This window comes from Dryobates pubescens, chromosome 5 (genome assembly GCF_014839835.1).
Source record: "Dryobates pubescens isolate bDryPub1 chromosome 5, bDryPub1.pri, whole genome shotgun sequence".
NCBI lineage: Eukaryota > Metazoa > Chordata > Aves > Piciformes > Picidae > Dryobates > Dryobates pubescens.
Window position 1 is genome coordinate 17,604,598 of NC_071616.1, and position 17,084 is coordinate 17,621,681.

Here is a 17,084-nt window from a genome sequence, read left to right on the forward strand (position 1 = left end):
GCTAGATGACCTTTAAAGGTCCTTTCCAACCCAAACCATTCTGTAATTTTATGATTCTCTTTCTATAAATTAAATGCTCTTAGGAGCACTGTGGGCATCAGCATATTGTAGATGGGGAAGGAAGCAATACCAGAGAGCCATTAGGTTTGTCTAGACAGAAAAAGAATAAATAGCTCTTTACATAACTGTTTACCTAGTGGAATAAGAGGAGTGAGTCACAAGTAGAGAGACTGATCCCACTATGTCTCCTCTTTTCTTGCCTACAACACTCCTGCATGGAAGTCCCACCTAACTCCTAAAGATGAACTCAGCTTAGCCAGAGCCTCATCCTTCCCCTCACTGCTGCAGGCACAGACTGAAACAGCTTAAAATGAGAAGCATTCCAAACCATTTGGATCTGGTGACAAATTACCTAGCTAGGCATCTCCAGAGAACACTGAAATTCATGTCTGCCCAGTCCTTCAAGTGCCTAGACTCAGGGCCTTGCAGCTGACCCAACTTCACAGGAAGCTCCTCCAATTTGCATGAGTGTCAGTAAAACATAAGTTAAGGAGAAAAATCCTGCCTTTTCCCACACAGTCAATTTATACCATGTCTGAAATTTTTTGAAAGATGGCCCTTCCAAGGTATAGGAACAAGAAAAGGTGACAGAGGATGAAAGCTGCAGGATGATGCAATATTAAACATCAGAAACTGAACTACACCCACATGTTTAGAAGCAGATGTCTGGAAGAGATGCTGCAAAGTGCATCCTCCAGCATGGGTCTGTGCTAGGGCAAGGACCCCTCATAACAAATGCTATTACACAAGGAGTGTTAAAGCTCCCTATTTTTTCATAGCCCAGGCCTGCTTATTTTTTGTGCATGATTATTACAGCCTCTCCAGCCAGGTAAGTTTACTGCACACTGGAGACAGCTTCACATCACTGCTTTCCCACATGCCTCGTTTACCAACACAACTGATGGGCATCTCCCACCCTGAGCCTCTTCTTCCAATAGCAAGGGGCTGGAAATGCAGCCATGACTCCAGTTCTGACCTGCATCAGCTATGAACAGAACTGTGCCTGATGATTTATGCAGAACATTCCCCTCCACAGTCACAAAGTTCATGGCAACAGCCTATGTCATACACAGCAGAATTTTCACCAGTCTCTAGAGACCCTTCTACAGAAACTAAGCACTGCCAGGCACCCTGTTCTAGGAACAAGACTCCCATTAGAGCCCTCCAAGAACATTGCATCAGCCAAGATGCTTAAATGCACCAAGATCTTTGAAGAGCTACCAGTGCCATCTTCCTCTGTGCTGCAGATGATGTCTGGTGTGTGGGGACACACCTAGGAGTCTGAAAAATTGGTTGATGGGTTGGACGCGGTGATCTTGAAGGTCTCTTCCAACCTGGTTTATTCTATGTATTCTATTCTATGAAAAATGCTGTTTCTCTTGAACATATCACAAGGCATTGGCACCCTTAGCCAGGAATGACTGATTCAGAGACACTGCTCTGGCAAGCCACTCATCATGGTACTTAAGATAATGAACCTGGCAACAGCTTCAGATATTAATGGAATCATAGAATGCTAAGGTTTGGAAGGGAATCTCCAGAGACCGAGTCCAACACCCTGGAAAAGCAGGACATGGGGCAGGTCACACAGGAATGCGTCCAGGCAGGCTTTGAAGATCTCCAGAGAAGGAGACTCCACAACCTCTCAGGACAGCCTGTTCCAGTGCTCTGCAAACCTCACAGTAAAGAAGTTCTTTCTCACATCGAGATGGAATTTCCTCTGAGTTTATGCCCATTGTCCCTCCTCCTATCACTGGGTATCACTAAAAGGAGACTGGCTCCATCCTCCTAACAGTCGCCCTTCAGAAATTTGTAGATATCGATAAGGTCTCCCTCAGCCCGCTCTTCTCCAGACTAAACAGCCCCAAGTGTCCCAGTCTTTCCTTGCAGAGAGAAGCTCTAGTACCCTACTCATTTTCATAGCCCTCCACTGAACTCTCTAGTAGTTTCCTGTTCCCCCTGAACTTGGGAGCCCAGACCTGTACACAGTACTTCAGATGTGGTCTAATAGCTTAATGATACCTTCTCACTATTGCTAGCAGTCATCCAGAGCTCACCGAGACAGCCAACTGCACCTGACTGTAGAAAATAGGCTGCTGCTTTCACATTTTCTTTCAAGACACCATAAAGATCCTGCACCAAGGAAATGAGTAAGGTAAGACCACAAAGCTTCTGATGTGGTTCCACCATAAGCCTGTTTTCTTGTGTATTTTCCTCTAGTGCATTTTACTTCCCTCATACAGCTCCTATCCAGACTGATGGGACAACAGGACACATGAAACCAGCTAATATGATGTTTTTCAAAGAGTTAGTAGGATAAGGAGATACTAGACCTGATGTAAACTCAATCTACCTTCAAAAAGCAACTCTTCCACAGAGTTCTTGAAATACACTCATTGATTCAATTCAAAGGAAGGTAACAATACTAAAACAGGCTAGAAACAGCATTACTGGGGGAGAATCATCATTTAAATCAGAATTAAACATCCAGGGAAAGTCACAGTTCTTATAAAACAATGTATAAAAGACTTTCGGGGTTTCTCTCTTTGATGAGCTTCTCAAAACAGCCAGTTCTCTATGAGTCAAAGAGATCTTCTGTACAGATGTGTCTCAGCTCCCACCAATTCACCTGAAACATTGGAAATGGAATATGCTTGGAAAAGATCCTAGTGCTCTTAGCCAAGCTGGACAAGTTCCTTTCTAAACTCTACCTTGTCCCACACCAGATTGGACTTGCATCAGATGGACATCACACATATAAACACTGACAAACTATTTGCAGGTGGAATAAATTAGTCCAGACATTGAACACAGGGCCTATATGTACAGGAGAAATAAACGGTATAAGACTTTATAGAGACTTTGCAGGCTTTTTTGTCTTGCTTAACTCTGTCAGCAAAGGGCCCCATGGCTGGACCACACATCTTCACAATGCCAGAAAAGTGTCACTTATAAAAATGGTGCAGAAGTAGCAAATGGATTGAAGAGCAACTACCCAAATAAGCTACTCACTTTGTCCTCACAGGGCATATATCCTTGCACCAACCTATTTCAGGCAAAGGGAATTGAAATTTCCCCAGGAATCTCAGCCGAGAAGTTATTTATTAGTCTACCCTTGGAGCAAGAAAATACAAAGCTCTAGGAACACAGCAGGAGGTCTAGAGTGTTCAGAGCAGCTCTCCCTGAAATGAAAACTAAGGTCACACTGCCTAAGATCCATCCTAGTTCAACTAGTTGTCACTGGTGGATGGAGTTTCCTCAGAAATGAACCTGCACTGTCTAGCTTGAGAATCAACCTGTGAGACTTCACAGCAGGAGGGACTATCCCATGCAAATCAAAGAGCAGGAGATTTGGCCTCTGTAAGGCTGAAGGAAAAGGCATTTTTTCTCTTACCCAGACCCTGGTTCTGTTGCTCCCACTCAATGGTGTCAGGAACCTGGTAGGACACTCCAGCCAGCTGGGCCACAGGGTTTTCCAGGCCAGCTATGGGCTCCTGGGAAGTCTCGCCTGGAAGTGTGAAACCTGGCAGCTCCGTGTCACCCTCCATACTTTCATCCATCAAATCCATGTCTTTGTCCTCCTCATCTTCCTCTTCCTCTTCTTCTTCTTCCTCCTCCTCCTCTTCCTCACCCTCTGGACAGGGAGACACAAAAGCAACATAAGTAAAGATCCCACAAGACAATAGGTTCACACATCTCTACCAGGAAACACCAAGACAGCCAGCTGATACTACTTCTCCAAAGGCAGCCCAGCTGAACAAACCTGGGCATATTTTCTAGGAGGTAAGGCAACCAAAGGGATTAATTTGGAAGAGTTCACCACTGTTTGAAGTTGCTAAGTAACAAAGAGGTGTTGTCTTAGACTGTCAAATGCATTAGTGAGAAATACTGTTCTTTTGCTTCCTAACAGCAGAATGCAGACAAGCAGGTATACAAATACCTGAGTATATATAACTACTCCACTTTCTGCTCAACTAATTTCAGCTCAAGTGAGGCCCACTTCCCTGGTTTCCAATCTTGGAGACAGCAATAAGTTGGTTCTATTCTTAACTTCTATTAAGCCTTTCACAGCTCTGGAAAGGATGCTGCTTTCCAGCCCAATTAGACTGATACAGCCCTCCTCCAGAAAAAGCATCTTGCTTTGATGTGCACTGGCAGATGGCTCATGAGTGAGGGAAAACAGTGGTGATGGTAGTGATCCTCAGCAGGATCCTCAGCAGGTTTATAACAGTGCTCCTGTCACAACGGATTTACACCAAAGCTATGACCAAGGAAAGCTTAATTCTGTACTGGAAAGAAGGCAGCACAGACAGAACTTCACATGAGAGCACGTAAATGTGACACTGAAGAAATCACAGAGTCATAGAAGAGTTTGGGTTGGAGGGGACCTTTAAAGAACATCTAGTCCAAACCCTCCTGGAATAACCAGGCTGCTCAGAGCATAACCCCAGATGTTTCCCATGATGGGGCATCCACCACCTCTCTGGGCATCCTGGTCTCACCACCCTGTAAAAAAACCTCTTCCTTCCAGCCTGACTCTCCCTCTTCTAGTTTAAAACAATCACCCCTTGTCCTCTAACAACAGGCCCTGCTAAAAAGATTGTCCCCATATTTCTTATAGGGCCCTATTAAGCACTAAAAGGTCTCCCCAGAGCCTTCTCTTCTCCAGGCTGAACAACCCTAACTCTCTTTCCTCACAGGAAAATTCCTCACAGGGCCATTTCTGTGGCCTCAGCTGGCCTGCTCCAACAGGGCCATCAACGTAATCTTATCCTAAAGCTAATGGAACTGTCGACATATAGAGAGAGAAATATTTAAGCCACGTTTCATTGCTGGGATCTAAAATGGCAAAACAAGAATGGCTGCGCTGGATCAAACCAAAGACCCTTTCCGCTCTCATCCTATTTCTCACCACAACTAGCCACAGATGATGAAGAAAGGCTAGAGCAGGACACAGCAAGCCAGCCTTCCCACAGTCTCTCTTTCCATCTTTTAGTTCTTAAAGACCCAAAGACTTCCTGAGGCAGAACTTGTATGTGAGTTATCTAACAGCTGCAAATAGAGATACCCATATGAAAAGACAGCATCTGGAATAAGGACATGTTCTGAATTTCCAATGGTTAGTTTCTCAAAGCTGAAAACTACAACACAGCATGTATGCACTTTCTGTAATTTACATGAAGCTCTGCTCAGTCCTGCATAAAATCTCTTCCCTGATGTACAGAGATTATGAGCACCCATCACACTGCATCTGACCAACTGGTTTAAACAGGGGCCTAAGACCACGTTAAAAATACATGATCCAACCAAATCAACACTTGTCATTTAGATATCCTTTTATTTCTGTTGGAGTCGTACCACACACAGGTTAGATGTTGCAATATGATAGAGCAGCTGAAATAGGACACCTCATATCACACCTGCTGTAAGTAAAGCAGGTGATGCTTCACTCCTCTCCTTTCAGCTGTGGGATGCAATTGCACTCCAGCACAACCTTTCCACTGTAACACCTGAGAAACAAACTGGGGAACTTGGAGGAAGCTATTTAGTTGGTGGTTATGTCTTAAATTAACTGGGAAGAGCTAGCCTCCTTCCTTTGGAGTCTACTTCACAGATAGGAATACCTAGAGAAATCTGTGTACGTTATAAAACCACAGTGCTCACTGGGCTGTTACATGGCACCTCCTTCCCTTCCAATTCAGGAATTTGCTTTCAAACATTGTATGTTTTTTCCAGCTCACCAGATGAGAGACTCCCACTTGCCACCTTTCAAATTCTAGCCCTACATTTCCTCCAAACAAGCTGGTGTTTGAATCTAGCTGCATCATCCTGATATAGCCTGGCTTTAGGTACCTGAAAAGGAGTGATTGCTCCTGCAGAAAATGATACCTCCCAGAGCATCTGATGGAGGTTACAGGAATGCAGTTAGTCCCATTACGTTTTATAGGCAGTTTCTATCTCATAATGTGCTCATCGTTTCAAATCAACGTAAGAATTCCTCTATCAAAATGCATGTTTTCATACAAAATGCACAGCTTCTGTCAATTGAGAATGGCATCTGGAGAGTGCTTGCAGAAAACCTGCAAAGACAAGTTAGTGTAGGCTTTTGCCTCTATTGCCTCTACTGAGAGCAACACAGCTATAAACGTTTCTAGACTTTAATAGCAAAGATACTAAACAGCCAAGCACACAGGAGAAAAGAAATGCGAACAGATATTGTCCCTACATGGACAGGGAAAAAAAACCAGCCAAGATTAAACAGGGATCAGATTTTTATCTCTGAAAAACTAGTTTGGGACAAGGTCTTTAGAAGCTTCTTGTGATTTTAGCAAACGAAATCCAAGACACCTGCCAAGATCTAGCTTTGAAGCAGCAGGTAGCTATCTCTGTGTCTCCCAGGTCTAGCAGGCAGCCAAGCTGAACACCCAAATTGAAAGTGCCAAGGCTACTTATCACATCTGATTATCACCAAGCTACATCAATCACCATGCAGCCACAGCAGAAAGATGTGAATAACGTGGTCCTTGCAGCACATCCGCTGCAAAGAGAAATGAAAAGGCTCTTAGCTTGTTTCATCCTCCTCTCCAGCACACTCCTACTTCTGAAAATAGGTTTTTAACCCCCCATCCCAACATGCCAACAGCTTGCCTCGCTGCAAGGTACAGTGCAGAGCACCACTTGGTGGTCACAAGGAGAAATCTACATTTCCAAACAGATCACAGACTTCAGAAATGTTGGATTGCAGAAGCAAAGGTGCAACAGGAGCCCAACAGGTGTGGGCAGGCTGTGCAAATGCCCAGTGGCCTCCTAAGATGGAAAACAGAAACTCCTGAGCCTCACACAGCTGAAACTCAAACTGGAGGTTTGTGCTCTACATGAGAGCCTTTTACAAAAACCACATTTTCCCACCTAAATTAGTATTTTAGCCTTTCAGAGATCTCAGCAGCAGCTTGAAAGAAAAGAAGCATAAAAGACTGAGAGAAGCAAGGACTGAAAAGGCAAAACCTAGCAGATACAGAGGCATCCAGATTTTCAGTGCATTTGCAGCCCATTGTGAACTATTTTGCATATCACAGAATCATTCAGGCTGGAAAAGACTCTTAAGATCACCGAGTTCAACCATTAACCCAGCACTACCCAGTCCACCACTAAACTGTGTCCCTCAACACCATATCTACATGTCTTTTAAGTCCTTCCAGGGATGGCAACTCCACCACTTCCCTGGGCAACCTATTCCAGGGCTTGAAAATCCCTTCAGCGAATTTTTTTTTTTTCCCTAATGGCAAACCTAAACTTCCCCTGGGGCAACTTGATGCCATTTTCTCCTGTTCTGCCACTGGGAGAAAAGGCTGATCCCCACCTCACTACAACCTCCCTTCAGGTCGTAGAGAGCAAGAGGGTCTCCCCAAGCCTCCTGTTCTCCAGGCTAAACAAACCCAGTTCCCTGAAACTGTAGGCACTCTTCAGTTTAGTTCGTCTAACAAATAGAAAAATATGCAACGAAACACTAGTGCCCATGGTCAAGTTCTAGTCTCCAACACAAAAACAACCCAAAAAAGTATAAAGTTTTCTTGGTCACAGCTGTGAATCTATCCAAACCAGGCATTCACCTAGAACCCAGCTGTAGGAACACTTCTGATGATCTGACAGTGGTCAAAAGAGCCCTTTGCTCACGGAAGCAGACAGCAGCACCTGCAGCAGTTACTGCTGTGAACCACCCCTTTTCCATAGGTCTTCATACACTACACACAAGCTGATCCTGTTACTCTGTCTGCATGCACCAAATCCTAGCTTTTGGAGGGATGGTATCCTGTCTCCTCTCCTGGTAACACCAGGAGACTTCATAACTGAAACAGCTGCAGTCCAAGCAGGTGCTCACATATTTTTTTTACTGAAGTTAGGGTAACACAAGAGCAGTTTAGCGCAGTTAGAGCCTCCTAAAGAGTGAAGAAATCCAAAATATGCCTCTCTGATAGACAAAATAAGCACTGTCCTCTGTAAAGCTGGCTCTGCTTTGCCTTCACTGAAGCAGGAAAGCCAACAGCTCCCTGCTGTGACAACCATATAACCTAAGAAAGAATACAAGCAGCAGGAAGCCCCAGGAAAATGAGATTCTTAGTTCACCTATCAAAGATTTTAGTTTTGAATAACTTGACAGCTTTGTAGCAGGCATGCAAATTTGCAGGTTTGGAGAAGCTGTAGGAGACCATCAAGAAAACAATTCTGAGACAAACCAACAAATTTTTAATGAAGGTTTTGGGAGTTCACAGCTTTATTAATAGTCACCAGAAACAGCAATGGTTGGGTACTGATCCATTAGCAACATTGGTGATATCCATAGAATAGGATTTGCTATGTTGGGGTGGCAAAATCTCCCTAAACTTGCTTTAAAAAAAGCTTTTTCACTACAAAACTACCTATCCATAATGACTTTGGTGGCTTTGAAGAGAGAAATGAGCTCAGCTCACCCTTCCTTCATGAGGCATTTCCCTGACCCAGCAAAAACCCACAACCAGCAGTGTCTGGAGCAGTTGGACAAGAGCCAGCATCTCCCAGATAAAAGCTTCAGCCCATGAGGACAGCCAGGCCCTCCCAAATCAACTGCAGAAAGAGACCTTAGCACCTTCAGACTGTTCCATGATGCAGAGAAAAGGAACACAGGCCCAAGTTTTTCTCATGGAAACTCAAAGCACCAATTAGTCCTCACAGATGGCTTCAGTCATGTTTCACAGCTGTAGAACTCCGCACCCCTGAACAGGCAGAATCACAGAATCACATTGCAGAACGGTTGAAGGCAACAAGTTGGGATCTAGAAATCATCTTACGAGGAGCAAGGATTGTTTAGTCTGCAGAAAAGGCAGCTGAGGGGAGAGTTTATTGCTCTCCATAATTACTTGAGAGGAGAATGTAGGGAGGTGGGTGTTGGTCCCTTCCAAGTAACAAGTGATAGAACAACCACAACTCAGGTGACACCAGGGGAGGTTCAGGTTGGGTATTAGGGGGAAAAAATCCTTCCCCTAAAAGAGTGGTTAGGCATTGGAAAAGGCTGCCCAGGGCAGCAGCAGAGTCACCATCCCGGGAGGTGTTCAAACAATTGTGTGGACATGGCACTTCAGGACACAGTGTCAGGGTAGTGTTGGGTTGACAGTTGGATTTGGTGATCTTGGAAGTACTTTCCAATCTTAATGATTGTATGGTAAGTTAGAGTGGGGCCTCTGGCATTTTTCATTGGAAGAAACCTTCACTGAGGGGGAAAATTTCTATCCTTCAATATTTTCTGCTCCTGTTTGCAAGCACTTTTACTCTTCAGAAGATTCAAGAAGCCATCATTTGTCAGGTTTAACACACAAGAGAAACATCTTGCTGTGCCCTGAGCAGGAAGGTAATGGATTCACTCAGTCACACAGTGAATTCAAATTGGGGGGGGAAACAAACAACAAAAAAAGTAAAAAAGAAAGTAAAAGTAAAAAGAAGGTCACAGGACAAAACCTGGAGTGCTCCTTGTCTCTGTTCTTTCCCTTCCCAGCCCCCCCACCCCAAACTCAGAGAGCAATGATGTCTAGCCAGTAACACTGAGCATTGTTATGCTTTATGATCATCTAAGCTGTGATTTTACACAGTAGCAGTGATGTAGGATCTGAGGACCTAGAAGCACCTGATGAATGCCAAGTAGTTTGTGATTAACCAGCAGCTGATGCTAATTGGTTTCCAGTGGTGAGCCACTCTTTGCATGACTTCAGGGAGACACAGCATTTTGAGACCTCCTCTTTACAAGCACTGAGCAAAGGCTCCCATGAGCTGAGTGATGGCACCAGGGAATGCAGATCTAGACTCTACCTGGATACATGACTGTGAAGGAGAAGAGAGAGCTATAGAACATGACACTTATCTGCACCTTGACAGGGGAAGATTGCATTCACACACTACAGATCAAAATTCCACTTTTCAAGATCCTTTTACTGGCCAAAACACGGTAGAGAACTTGGGATCTGCTTTGATCTCTGCAACAGCCCCAGAGACAGCAAATTAGCCCTCTAAGAGGTATTGTTATGCTGCCTCTCAGGGCAATGATTTGGTCAAAGCTAACCCCTTCTCTTCATCTACAGGTCTTGTCATGGAGCAGAGCAAGGGAATGCGCGTTAAATTACAGACTTCAAAAGGCTGGACAGAGCAAGCAACAGGAGCAGTCAAGTATTAACTTGTGGCCCAACTACAATCATCCTGCAGCAAGAAATCAGGAATGATGTGAAATAAGTCCCACCCTCTCCCAGAGCTACTGCACCAGGGTGAGAACACCATCACTCTTTTCACAGATGGGCCATGCATCTAACTAGGGAGGTGTCTTCTCTTCCTCATTGCGTGTAGTGGAGCCATTCACAGAGGAACAGGGCAGAGGGGGCAGACTGAAGTGTCTCATCCACCATGCACCCCACAGCTTATCCCAACACCCATACAGCAGCACTGGGCCTCAGTCACCCATGTGTCCATCGTGTAAAGGGAGCAGTGGAGTGTAAATAACAATACAATTGGGGAGGGAGCTCTAGGACTACCTTCTCTTGCCAGAACTGGAGGAAGAGGCATTGAGAAGCCAGCCAAATGCTTTCTTCCAGCAAGGAACAGTTTCTGCCTTGTTTTTACAATCACAGCTGACTGTCAAGGCAGGAAGGCCTTCCTAGGACAACTCTTTTATTATTAATCTGCTGCTTCCACATGATCAGCAGTAACATCACCATCCGACAGCTCCAAAACACTGCCAAGAACAATCACTTGTGACAGCTTGGAAGGAGAGGGCGGGTAGGAATGTAGATGGGCTTTCACCATATGGACAGCTTTATGGGCCAAGCACTATACCATGGTGGGTTGAGATACCCAAGGAAGCCATGGATGCAGAAGCTACGCAAAATTATTAGGGTAAAACCCCCACACTGATGAGATCAGCTAAACCCAGCCATTCTCACTGCAAAGCTCTCCAGGGTATTTGCAGAACATGCTGTATGAACATAATCTTAAATGATTTGCTCTGGAAGGGAAGCCAAATCAAGCACGGCCTCTTATGGGAAGTATCAGCATCTAGTGTACTGCAGAGCCAAGAAAAGGGACTACTAGGAAGGGTGGGATCCTACCACACAAAGCAAGATAACTTAACCATGTAAGTTTCAAGAGAAGAGAAAATTATATCTCCAAAGCTTTTTAAAACAGAAGAAAACCCTCGCTACAGCTAAGAGTAGGAGCAGGGGAACAAATCCCTGGTAGCTGAGTTGAGCTGATGTTTGAGCTGCAGAAAGCTTTCAGCCTTTACTTAAAGGCCAAGCACTGCAGAATCCACTTTCCAGCAAAGGGCTCTTCAACATTGAAAAGACCATACAAGGGGAGATTTGGATTCCAGTCCTAACATATTTCTCCCCACCAAATCTGAGGGGATTCACTTGCTAAAATTTTTTAGTCCTGGCTCATCCCTTGTCACAGAGGATCTGAGGCACTGAAGAGCTTTGGGGAGGAGAGGAACAACAGATATTCCAGTAGGGACCACAGCTCTGCTTCTGAATGAAGATCAGAAATAATCATTCCTAAGAGCTGCATTTCCAGCAGCATTCACCACAAAATTACTTCCACAGTGAGCCAAGCTAGAGAGAGTTGGTTGAGCATCACAAGCCTATTTTAAAAAGGAAGAAAAAAACACAAACCAGAATGGTGTAGAAAATACAGCATTGACTTTAAAGTCTGATCCCTAGCTTGCTGCAGAACTGGTCTTCTAACCTGAGGTATGCACTTGAACTAATCAGTGTAAAAAATCAAGGCAAGCAATATGATCAAGTCAAGACATTTAAATCAGTTCAGATTTATGTACCATGACCAGAAAGTGAACAGGGCAGAACAAGAAAGAGTAAATAGAGAATTTACTCCTCTCAACAAAATGAGCTTGTGTGGAAAAGGGCTGTGGGCGTTGTTCCTTTTTTCCACTTACAAAAAATAAGCCCCAGAGGCATCACTTTCATTCTCTTGCAAAAAGCTGTTTGAAGCATCTCTTTATAAGTATCCATTTCAATGACACTGCCTAAGAAAGAAGTGACCAACAGCCCAGGAACTAAGAAAACATTTGATTTAAGCTTCATTTTCTAGACAAACTCAGCATGGATCCATCACAGAATACACAGATTAGGAGATGGATTTGTTATTATGGGTAGCGGTCTCCATGGTACCAAGGTCCTGTCAGGAGCCAGCAGGGAAGATGACTGCAAGCCCACTCAGCTCACTTCTAGTCACAGCTCACGCTTCTTTACAAGTCCATGATCATCCTCCTGCAGCCTCCACCAATTTTTGTCAAGGATAGTGCTCCTCTCCAGGTTACTTTCATTAAGAAATTCAGAATGACACTGCTTGTCCTTGCACCTGTATAGCCTGAAGTGTTGATGTCAGCCAGGAAGGAGGACTATGAGATCTCCTCACCACTTAAAGATGCTCGTTATTAAAAATAAACTACAAGAGCCTATGGCACTTCCCAGAAGACACAGAAAGCAGCCAGTGCTTCAGTCATTGCATTCTGTGTCAGACTGACAAGAGGGACAGCATCCAACCTGCACAGGGCAGGAAGCAGAAATGAAAGAGCTAAACCAATCTGCAGGGTGATTTGTCCAAGTCCTAGTGCCCACAGCTTTCCAGAGCAGCCCAGTGAGGCACACTACCCCCATATGCTGGGTGACCCCAGCCATCGGCAGCTCTAGAGGACAATGCTCCTTGAAAAGCCTTCAGAAGAAGCTGCCACATACCTGCTTGTCTGAATCCACCTCCCTAACACCTCAAGGGTGAACTGCTTAAATCCCTAGAGAAAAGAAACAGGAAAAAACACCACAAACTCATTAAAAATTTTCACCTGCCTTTTCCTTCCAGTAGGAACTGTAGTAGGTTTCTCCTGGTTTAAAGTTTGAAGATAAGCATAGGAAAGCTATGATATTAAAGTGATATTTAAGTGAAATCTAATGTGGGGGACAAATGAGAAGTTGGATAAAGTTAAAAATGCATGCATAACTTGGCCAGAACAGCAACCAGGGTGGGTCAGACTAAGAAGTGTCATCTAACCTGCTGAAGGCAAAACAGTGCCAGAACATCACAAAGAACAGAAGTTAATGAAGCTTTATTCTCCTTTCAAAAAGCCAGAACAGAGAGCAGTTGGACAAGCAAGTGACACTTCTCAGACATCTAGGAAAGACAATGCAATGATGCTTTTAACTAGAGAAGATTGGACGTGGCACTTGGTACCATGGTCTAGTCATGAGGTCTGTTGTGACAGGTTGGGTTCCATGATCCTCGAGGTCTCTTCCAACCTTAGCGATACTGTGATACTATTCCCAGATATTCTTGTAGGAGTTGCTGCTGGGAGACCATAAAACACAACATATATATGATATCTGAGTGGGAAAGCTCAGGAGTGCATCATTCTGCACAGCCAGCCACTTGAGGGTAACTTGAGTTAGAGGTGCTACCATATCCACAGGAAAGCAGGGTGGCCAGACCACCTTTTGTCCAACTTCATAAGCAAGCATGGACAAGGCTGAGCTCAGCACACTGGCTGCACACAGCAGGAGTTTCCTCATCACTGGCGAGCCTTTAATTAGCCTAGGACCCTCTTAGCTGTTCACTCAAGCTCCCAACTCATGATCACCCTCTATCCTCCTCAACTCTCAGATGGATTTCATAAAACAAAACAAGCCACCACCAGATTTAGCAGCAACAGAGATGTTGTCTCTGGTCAAATATTTTCAGGAAAAGAAAAAGCTTGGTCTTGATGCAAGATTCTGTCACACATTCTTTTCACATTTTTCTGCTACAAAGGAGGGGAATCAGAGATGAACTGCCATCTACTGTGAAGAACATGAAGGTCAACCTGCACCAGAGGGAGAGCAGTTCCCATTACAGTGGTAGCAATAAACTGGAAGCAAGACAAAAGTGTTTACCATGAACATTTAATAATTCATTCATTTTGCATATGCTTTAAATCTTCTGTTCCTTGCCAATTTAGCCAATATCCAAAGAGCTGATGAGAAATTATAGTATCAGGCTAGTTAACCACATTGGGCTAACTGCCTGTCTTTACACCCCTGCAACCTCATTTAAATTTTTAAATGCAGTTTCAGAGATTTAATTTAATCCATACAGCCAGGGTCTAAACAGTAATCCCAGTCAGAGCCTTGATGTTCAGCAAAAATACTCTTCACTTCTAAAAAAAGAAAGCTCCTTGTACTGTGACACAGCTCAGAAGAAAAATGTAAGAAGTTGAAGGGTCTTTTATAAAATTATGTAAATGGCTACAAGTCCATTTTCTGAGGGGAGGGGAAAAAAAAAGGCAGCCACTGCCTTCACTTCTGAAGTCTGACATGTAGCTTAGATGACTGTACAAGAGCAAGAAGCAGGCAAATGGACAAACAATGGTGAACACAGAATTATTGAGGCTGGAATAGACCTCTGAGATCAAGTCCAGCCTATGACCTACCACCACTGGCATAACCTCTTCCCACTGAAATTAGTTAAGCTAGTTTCCTTGGAAGGGTAAACCTGAGTATGCAGGTCAGTAAAGAAGGGCTTTCAGCAGTAAGATATCACTGAAAACATTAAGATCAGAAAGCTTCATACTGGCACTGTTCTGGAACAGCCTTTAACACAGCAGACAGGAAAGGCAGTGAAGCTTACAGTCAGGATTCAGAAGGGAGGTGCCTTATGTCTGCAAACATGATGATCCCAAGGATGGGGCCAGTTGTGTTTCAGCATCACTGATGGGCTTCTCTGCAGCCAAATACTGTATCAGATGGGGACACCAGCTTACCAGGATGAGCACTGGAAATAGCACTGTCCCAGGCAGATGTCTGAAAGTGTCTTTCCAACCCCTAGATTACTCCTCCCCCCTAATGACCATCATTCTGCCAGCTGCACGTTGAGAGCCAGCCTGATTAATCAGAAACACTTCACACAAGAGCTGCTACATGGCTAAGGTCTCGCTCTAGAGCAGCTGAGTTTAAGCTGCCCATTTTCAGAGCTATTGAGTGTTCCTGACACCAAATAACAGGTAGAGCATCTCATGCTTTTACAAAAGCAGTAAGAACCCTCCACATACAGTTCACCCCCAGCAACAACATCTTGAAGCAAGAATGAACATGAACCAGCCTTAAGGCTTATACAATTGGAGTAGTTTCAGATTTTGCAGGGCATAAAGGGTTCACACACACAAAAAGGATACATTAGTGTGTTTGTGCATGTAACACTTTAGTTCTCTTCAAAAGAGCTAATGGGAGAGTAGCAACATCCATATTATTCAGTCATCCCTCCATATCAAAAATAACCACAGATAAACAGTCTCTATATCACAAGTTAATGCTGAAATGGGTCAAGCTGGAGCTTACTGGGTGCAGAGAGTGGGTAGCATTGAGCTTACACTGTTTTCTTGAGGAACTTGGATGCAGCAAGGGCAGCCTGTGGGAGTCTAACATCTGAAGGGCTTCTATGGACTTAAGTTGAAATACGTACACCAAGAGGCAGCCAGTACTGCTACATCTGGGCAGCCTTGAAAGGCAATACTAACATCAGCCCTACATGTCAGAAAACATTAATTGTAGCATGATTTGATGAACATTGAGACATCTTCCCATTCTCTATCCCCTGTTTGCTCCACAGTTACCACCTCCAGACTTTTCATGTGAATTTTTGCTGTCCAGGCAGAGAAGCCCAAAACATTGAGTCTGCATTGACAGACACAGACCCACTCTAACCAACAGCCACAGGCAACAGTGTTTTGAGCTGTTTATACTGAACTGCCTTGTGATCCAGGCTGTGACAGGTCAGGCAACACGCTAGTCCTGTACTGACTGCTGGTTTATGGTTATCTTGTAAGGATGATATATGACCTTCAAGATTCTCATAAGGAGGTGCATCAACTCACACCCTGCTTTGCTCAGTGCATCTCTGAATCACATCCAGTATGGAACAGCAACAGCAGCTGCTTACAGAAGAGCCAAGAGGAGCCAGCTGCTGTTGTGCTATGTCCACCAGGTTTCAGCTAAATACTGCAAGGATCTCACAGAAGAGGGAATGCAGGACTGCCTGACGCCTTGAAAAGTTACACCTGCCAAATATTGCCATGCTTAAGGACAGCTGCCACCTCGAGCCCATACCCACCATGGCAAATGTGGCAGCAAAGGAATCTAGTCCAAAAAGAACATGGTTTCTTTTTAAAAGAGACTTCTCAGGAGGCACTGGGAGGCTTACACAGCAGTCCCAAGTGAGCAAGCTGAGCTAGACTATCTCTTCAGATCCTAGAAGCTCTACAGAGAAAGCTGCAGTAACTTGTAAGAGAAATTCTAGGCACAGGAACAAAATACATAGTCTCCCCAACATATAAGCCTCACCCTCTATGTCCTGTCCCCATATCCTATAATCCTTTTACAGGATTTCTCTGGCTGGGAAGGGCAACCAGTGTCACCAGAGTCAAGGCAGGAGGATATTTGTTACCCAGCTAATCTCTCCAGAGTCTACTACAGAGGGTAAGCTCATTTAGGAGACACATTCAAAGCACATGTTTGTCTGTGCAATTTGATTTTTTTAAGAGTTTTGCATCCCAGCGAGCTAGGTGAATATACTGATGCAATTAACTGCAGGCAGCTTGGCACAGATGGTCCCCAAGAAACAGAGCTAGCTGAACAGCAGGGGTTTATATTTAATGATGAGCCAGGCCCTCAGTGAGGCAAGTCAGCAAGACCTCACTGAAGGCAATGGAGACCAGCCAAGCTCACTCAGCTCCTTACCCTTTGCTCACCAGTAAAACAAGTGTAAGATCCTTCATCAGGCACTCCAGCATATGCCTGCAACAGTGGTGTATGACCTTGTATCTCCCACGAGCTTGAGCACCCTGGAAAGGAGCTCATGTAGCTTTAGAGGGAAGTACTGCCAAGCACATCCAACATCTAGATGCTGAGACTAAGCACTAGGAGCTATGGTTTTGGGGGGAGATCAGAAACCAAGCTTCCAAATGCCAGTTC

The 17,084-nt window shown here is 44.4% G+C and overlaps 1 protein-coding gene across 3 annotated transcripts in view; it reads right to left on the reverse strand.

The window, feature by feature from the left end:
* The window catches only part of ARMH4 (armadillo like helical domain containing 4), a 69,571-nt gene that overhangs the window by 40,357 nt on the left and 12,130 nt on the right, over positions 1–17,084 (reverse strand). For all 3 annotated transcript variants that reach the window (XM_054161700.1, XM_054161699.1, XM_054161698.1), the window contains exon 5: positions 3,455–3,694. In XM_054161700.1, the coding sequence (XP_054017675.1) occupies positions 3,455–3,694 (240 nt within the window). The remainder of the gene's footprint in view (positions 1–3,454; positions 3,695–17,084) is intronic.